Genomic DNA, 7,737 nt, shown 5'->3' on the forward strand with positions numbered 1-7,737 from the left:
GCCAGGCAAGGGTGCTGCAGCCTTTATCCCCAAAGTCCCACTCGGGAAAAAGCAGAGTACTGACTGCAAACAGGTAAAAAGCTTTCTACAGACAGAGGGATGTTTCCGTTATATCAGTGTTTCCCAAACGTCTTCTCTGGGGACCCATATTTTAGTCAATAGACATCATTCGTTAACTCCTGGGAAACATGATGTGAGATGACCCCCAAAAAAATCTTGTGACATACCTGAGGGTCGCGACCCAGTCTTTGGGAAACAAGAATACAGAGTCACAGACTACAGTGTTTTTTTTTCAATGCCGATACATCAATGGTACATGTGGTTTTCCACAGAGAAAGGGGAAAAAAGTCAAAGGAGGACAAAGCTCCAAGCTGGTGAGTCCAAACCTAGATTTAGGATAAATCAAAACTCTACAGGAAAAACATTTTTATTTATTTATTTTTTATTTTTTTTAAACAGGCCGTTCACAGCTCTATGTGTTTGGACTTGGTTGACTGTTACTCCGCCTTACCCAAAGACCCTATCTTGAGGAAACAACAGCTGGAGGAGCTCATGATGACGAGCCACAGTTCCTTCACTTTCATGCAGGTACGCTATGGATGGATACCAGTGGAGAACATGAGTTTGTCTTCAGGATGTGCTCGTTAGCGACATCATTATGAGGTGTTAGGTTTACTCTCCCAATCACTGCATGACTTTTTAAAACAAGGTTTTCATATTTAGGACTCTCTTCTAGAAGCTGACAGCGCCACCAATGGTGGATTGAAGAGACCGCTGTCGAGATCCTTCTCTCCTCTGGGTATGAGCTTAATTTTTTAAGTTTTTTTTTTTTTTTTTCATACAGACCAGTAATTCCTAAATCACCATGATTTATCTAACTGTTTGCACTAAACAGGAGGATCAGACCTGAAAAGCCCAGTTACTGTCCTGTCAGCAACTATGCATGTAAGCATTTTTTATTTCCTTCCTGTATTCAGTCAGTAGTTTGTGGCTTTAAATCCTTACTCTTTTTCTTCCTTCTTTAGTCTACCCCACTGCCTGTCAGGCGAGGGCAGAGAAAAGCTAGCCTTACCAGCGAAGACGACGGTCTAGAAAACTGTGACCTGGAGTTTTCCCCCAAGAGTCTCCCTTGTGTAAGAAACAGGACGGGGCTTTTTGATGCAAACTCTGCATGTGTACACTTGAGGGTTGCTGGCTGAAATTAGGGATGGCTCAATATAACCGATACTGCAACTTGGAGTATCTGCAGATACCAATATCAGTCCAATAGCTTCTTTTATTTTCTGGCGTACTGTAGGCTGACATCACATAGGGTCCCTGTTTATGACATGTCTCCCAAAGTTAAGTTGAGCATTTGGGCTATCCAATCAGACGGTCTCTAGTTGTATTTGTTTTAATCTCCAATCTTGAAATTTTGACCAGTATCGGACCGATACCAATCTTTAGTGTCGGATGGGCTCTAGTTGTATTTTTTTTTTAATGTCCGATCTTGAGATTTTGACCGATATCGGACCGATACCAATCTTTAGTGTCAGATCAAGCCATCCCCAGTTTAACTCTAAATAGTTTTCTCAATCTAATGAATTCAACCCAGGTCATTTCAAAGCATGGGTCCGTGCTTCATGTCTTTTCTCTTCTCTGCCCACCATTGATATGTCCCATCAGGCGAGCTGGATGTTGAATTTTGGCTCTGGAAGCCTCTAAACCAGGGCTGTCAAACATACGGCCGACAACCAAAACTGGCCCACTTGGGGTTCAATACGGCACTCATGATGAATGTTGAAACTGGGGGGAAAAAAAAGTACAAACACCTGTATTATGCCAGTGACTTTTTGTTAGATATTTTATTGAAATTCCCCAAATATATTTGTACTTATTAGCATGAAAACCACGTGGGTGAAACATGGGACTTAAACTTATGAATGAGTTTGACCTCCCTGTTCTAAACTAAAAGTATAATGTTCTGATGAACTAAACTGGCATTAAGCCAGTTTAGTAAATAAAGATAAAGTAAATGAAAGATTAAGTTTTTTTGACAAGGACTTTGTGCGGACATTTTCGTCCACGAACTTTGACCCTTCCAAGATTTTAATCTGCACCAAAGTCCAAATTACCTTTTAATTATATGGGAAATAATTTACTTTTTTGTAATAATGGTAAATGATGAAGTGGTAATAAATAATATAATAATAAAAATATTATAATGATTGAATGTTTAGTAGTTTTGTGGAGGGTTTGAAGTTGTTTACGCTATGACCAAAAGCAACCAAAAATTGCAAATATTACGCATTATTGCTTTTAGCCATGAAGGTGTCCAGCGGTTGTGCAAATGCACAGTAAATAGAGAATAAAAACTCTTCAGAGTCTAAAAATAAGTCTTCCTTCAAAAATCACACCATTGGCATATATAATATGTGATGAAAAATGACAAATGAAAAACTGGAAAATTTCACAACCTCACACAATCAATCAAGTCAATCAGAAGTTGTCTGATATACTGTAACTAATGAGGAGCTCAAAACTTATTTTTTTTTCAATTTGGTAATTATATATATAAAAAAAATCGAAAAGTCTGCATTTTGCTCGTGAAATATCCGTGCACCTCATTTGAAATGAGAATAAAATCATTTTTAGTGCAATTTATAAAATATTTTAGCCTTTACTGTCTTTGTGGTGAAGTGATGGCTGATATTGTAATCTTTGTAAAACACTTTCTTGTCATATCAGACGCACAACCGTTGATCAGACATCAGTGAGTGCGCCATCTATTGGGGAATGCAGGCATTACAGGGCAAAGGCAACATGACAGAATTCTAATGATAATATAGTTAATGATAGCATAATATCGATAATAAAGTTCGTAATTATGGATGTCCGACATTATTGGCTAACCAATATTATTGACCAATTTTAGCTTGATTATGTAATAACGCAATGCCTGGGTTACGCCTAAATGATGTAACCTAAAAATAGTTTTGAAATGAAACTAAAAGTAAAACTATTATTTAAACTGTGCACTGTATTGTCATTGTTACACTGCACACAACGAAATGTGTACTCTGCCTTTAACCCAAGCGGCTGCATGTATTGGTTAATATCGGAATTAAGTGTTTGGACAATATCGGTATATCGGATATTGGCAAAAACTTGATGTCGTACATCCCTATTTGTAATGTAAGAGAAGTTTGGCGGGCCGTATCTGGGCCATGGGCCATAGTTTGCCCATGCCTAGTGTAAGGCCAAACTATCTGTGTGTGATTCAGAACATGATTTTTCTGTGCCTTACTTTTACTTCTTTTGTTTGTTTTTTTTATAGGTCTTCAAGAAAAGCACATATAAGAATGGAGACCTGAAATACAAACCAAACTCCCCCAACATTGCTGAACCCAGGTACATTAGTATCGGCACTCAGACACCGCCCGAGTTCGCTCCCTCAGAAAATGAACTCCAACCAGAACCACAGCCTGGTACGTTGAACACACAGTTGTTAATGCGTTTGAGCCTGAAAGCATGTTGTTTGATAGACAGTCTGTTCTGCGTCACCTTTCCAGTTCACCAGTCCAGTTACACAATGGGAAATGGTGGACAGATGTTCTCCTCGCCTGGATCTGCTCACTCTTACTACACTCGAGGATCTATGAGAGGTATGGCACGTGACGGCAAAGAACCGAAAACGATCGCTCAGTCTTGTATTGGTAATGAGTGTAATTGGAGGTCATCTTTTCATCCTCTTGACCTTTCAAAAGCTTTGGAAAGATTTCTTTGTAGTATGTAGTTTCGGAATTCTAACAAATCCAAATTATCCGTATTAAAGGAGTAAATGCTTTATTTTTGCTTCTTAGCAGGGGGGCTCTTGACTCCCCAGACTCGTTCCAAAGACTCTGGTCCTCTCTTTTGCTCTCCCAGGGTAAGTAATGTTTCTCTACAACAACAGCAACAACGCAAACAATGTACAGTAGAAAGAGAAAAATACTGGATGAAATGGTGCTACATTTAGAGTTCATTTGAAATATAGAATATTTAATTGAAGCATTTGTTTATGCTAACAAAACAAAGCGGATTATACGCAACGTAAAATGACTCCAATTAAATCGCTGGTATGTAATGTCATACAAAATCATAAGAGGGAAATTATTAGATATAAAAATATTTTTAAAAAAATTATATATGTGTGTGTATATATATGTATGTTTGTATATATATACTGTATAGACACATACATATATGTACGTATGTATATGTATGTAGGTATATGTATGTAGGTGTATGTGTGTGTATATATGTGTGTGTATATATATATATATAGTATATATGTACATATATCTGTGTGTGTATATAAAGCTGTTACTAGACTGTACTTCCATGATCATTGTTTCTTTGTTAATTTGTCAGGACTCTGGATTCCCACATGGACGGGAAGGAGGAAGGCACAACAGTAGCGGTAAGAACTTAGCATAGGTGGAGTAAAGTGGACCTGAAGCAAATATGTAAACTTGTCATATACTGTGCACATGCACACTTGGTGCTTCATGAGGCTCATGTGTTTTTTTTAATGGACGATTGCCAACCCTAATAGCGTTGCACTAATTGGCCAATATTCCCCAGGGACACATTTTCTGAGGATTAATCGCACACGATTTCAGACTGATCATTGTGCATTAAATCTTTGTACTTTTTAGGTTTCTTGAGTGACTCTTCCCAAGTGAGAAGCCCAGGCGAGGATAAAGGCTACACAATCGTAGACTCCGGGCTTGGTGATTCGCTGTCGGTTTCCTCTGTGGAGGTCCCAGTCATTCCCCACGGCCACCACCACGCTGCACTGCTGCCTATGCAACTGTACTCAATCTCCCAGCCTCTGAGAGTGGCTTTCACAGCTTCCCGCACTGCCAACTTTGTCCCAGGTAATCTGGACCAGCCCATTGTGTTTGATCATCTGCACAGCAACCTGGGCGCGACGTACGACACCCACATCGGCCGCTTTACCAGTCCTGTCAACGGAACCTATGTCTTCATCTTCCACATCTTAAAACTCGCCATCAATGTGCCGCTCTACATCAACCTCATGCGCAACGAGGAAGTGATGGTGTCCGCATATGCCAACGATGGAGCCCCAGATCACGAGACGGCTAGCAATCACGCCATCCTACCACTTTTTCAGGGAGACCAGGTGTGGCTGCGTTTGCATCGTGGCGCCATTTATGGAAGCACCTGGAAATATAGCACCTTCTCAGGGTTCCTGCTCTACCAGGAGTGAGCTTCTGTTGTGAGCCAAACAGCCACACCCTCACTACGGCCTGTTTGTAATGGACATACAGTGGTGCAAAATTGACTGGGGTTAGTGTAATTAGGTGTTAAAAATGTCACTTGCTAATGTCACATATCACTACTTTCGGCATCATCGTTTGACCGTCCACACACATGTTGGATTTGCCAAGTGAATTATTGCAGACCGGTAAAAAGCTTAATTTTTCTGGGTGGTCGGTGCGGTGTCTCACATACGGCCCTGGAGAAATGGGATTGACCGTTACATGTGCCTGATGATGAATTAAAAGAAAGCAATCTAACTGTTGGTTTATTCCTTGGTCTATTCCTAAAGTGGTCTGGTCCACCTTGAACTAAATTGTTTTGGAGCATCAACTTTTATTGCAGAAAATGGTTGAGGATCTCCCTCTTGGTAGTAGAAGATGAACAATTAGGACAAAACATTCTCGCTTGTACACAAATAATTTGCGATTATAAAAAAAAAACAAAACCTTAAACTCTCATTCAGGGCATAGAATTCCTCATTACGTCATTAAAACAAAAAATTTGGCCACGTCTAGTTTTAAGACTGGACGTCATTAAAACAAAACATTTGGCCACGTCTAGTTTTAAGACTGGCTACTGGTTGAATATCATTATTCTTGCTCTGGTTCTAGTTCTCAGTGTCTCATTTGGTAGGGAATAAAGAAGTGGCATGATGAGTGCATTTTCCATCCATCTTTTCCTTTTCAGGGGCACTGGCGTGAATCCCAGCTAGCTACGGGTGAGGACATGGTACACCCTGGACAGTTCTCCAGTCCATCCCAGGGCCACATATAGAGACAAACACGCTTTCCCGATCACATTTATATCTATCAATTTAGAGTTTCTGCTACTGAACATGTTTTCGGGCTGTGGGTGGGAGTTGGAGTACCCGGAGAACATCCATGAAAACACGGAGAAAACATGCATGCATCAAAAAAATATTAATTCTTGCAAATTCCATACTGAAAGATCATCTGGAATGCATGCATCAAAAAAATATTAATTCTTTTACCCTAGGAAGAACACTTCAAAAAGTTTGGTGAACAATGATGGAGGACAACACTGCACTATTTGACCTATTGGGGGGAGAATTGTGGGCGGGTATACTAATGGTGGCATGTATCGTTGCATGAAGATTGTTCAGCCCATAGTTTTCTTTCAAACACAGCACTTAGAACCAAATGTGTAATCTCAGTGCAAGACATGTTGTTTCAGGCGCTACACCAAAATGTAGCGCTAACGATAGTTATGACAGTCCTAGTGGTAATAATCTAACCTACAACCTTGTGGAATTATTACCAAAAATGACCAGAAATACCATGGTTTATGAACAGGCCCTTCCCCACATCTATCATACTTTAAATTTCCCTTTGCATCAAACCAGTGATTTCCATAGTGGGGGGCAGATCCCCCTTGGTGTCACAGAGTTATTGCAGTTCCCTTTGCATCAAACCAGTGACACCCCCTTGGTGTCACAGAGTTATTGCAGGAGGGTACAGCGTATAATTATAATTGTTTTTCTATTTCATTAGTGTCACCGTTAGAAGAATTCTCTGTTTTGTAATTCTATTTCCTTTTTTTGCTGATGATATCGATTTTTAGGAATTACTGTAGTGTTTGAAATGAGGTTCGATGGAGTTCTGAAGAATTAGCTGCAAAAATGGGGGTGAGGGTCTCAACAAAGTGTCCTATCTACAACATGGGAGGTGCTGCCAAAAAGGTTTGTGAAACTCCCAACCATACCCTAACTGCAATATACACTTCAAACTGTGTATTAATATTGATATTGTAACTTTTTGTTACTTAGTTGTTTTATTAATGTTTTGTGAAGTGTTTTGTTTATTGTTTCATTAAATTAACTTTTTTTTTTTTTAACAGGCTTTGCTAATGAACAAAGTTACTAACTATCCAGTATCCGGTATACTGGCTATTGTACTAAAATATTTTAGAATTTACAGAATTATTATGATACATTTATTTTGAAATTGTTAATTATTGGAAGTGCCAATTCAGTTTCCCGCATTTCCTTTGATTTGTTTCGTGAAAACTGATTACGACATTAAAGGCTCCCTCTGCTGATAGAGGTCCATAGTTGATAGGTAAACCTGACCAAGATTTGTGAGCCAAGATGCCCTTTGGTTGAAACAAAAAACAAAACTGTTTTAAGAATTGTAAAATTAGTTTTTAACGATAATAGTCAAGTTAACACAAATCGATCACTCTAAGCGTTCTCCATATCCTTTTGTTTAGTCAGTAGAGCTGGTCTGCCAATAGGATGGTTTATTCACATCCGAACTATACAAAATTAAATGAACTTTGATAAATGCCTTGCAAATAAGTCACGAGGTTCGTCAAATTAAATAGGACAAAAGACAGGGCTTTGTATTCCTGTAACTTTGTAAAAGTTTGACTTTAAAGACAGGAGCTTTGGTTGTTCTCGTCTTCAGGCAT

The 7,737-nt window shown here is 39.2% G+C and overlaps 1 protein-coding gene across 1 annotated transcript in view; it reads left to right on the forward strand.

The window, feature by feature from the left end:
• The window catches only part of caprin2 (caprin family member 2), a 15,022-nt gene extending 9,461 nt beyond the window's left edge, over nucleotides 1–5,561 (forward strand). The window contains exons 10-19 of the mRNA XM_025058142.1: nucleotides 333–370; nucleotides 417–588; nucleotides 724–799; nucleotides 896–945; nucleotides 1,026–1,133; nucleotides 3,317–3,467; nucleotides 3,552–3,644; nucleotides 3,843–3,907; nucleotides 4,393–4,441; nucleotides 4,680–5,561. Of these exons, the coding sequence (XP_024913910.1) occupies nucleotides 333–370; nucleotides 417–588; nucleotides 724–799; nucleotides 896–945; nucleotides 1,026–1,133; nucleotides 3,317–3,467; nucleotides 3,552–3,644; nucleotides 3,843–3,907; nucleotides 4,393–4,441; nucleotides 4,680–5,254 (1,377 nt within the window). The 3' untranslated portion in view covers nucleotides 5,255–5,561. The remainder of the gene's footprint in view (nucleotides 1–332; nucleotides 371–416; nucleotides 589–723; nucleotides 800–895; nucleotides 946–1,025; nucleotides 1,134–3,316; nucleotides 3,468–3,551; nucleotides 3,645–3,842; nucleotides 3,908–4,392; nucleotides 4,442–4,679) is intronic.
• Nucleotides 5,562–7,737: the final 2,176 nt, after the last annotated feature.

Source organism: Cynoglossus semilaevis, chromosome 8, assembly GCF_000523025.1.
Source record: "Cynoglossus semilaevis isolate Cse_v1.0 chromosome 8, Cse_v1.0, whole genome shotgun sequence".
Classification (NCBI taxonomy): domain Eukaryota; kingdom Metazoa; phylum Chordata; class Actinopteri; order Pleuronectiformes; family Cynoglossidae; genus Cynoglossus; species Cynoglossus semilaevis.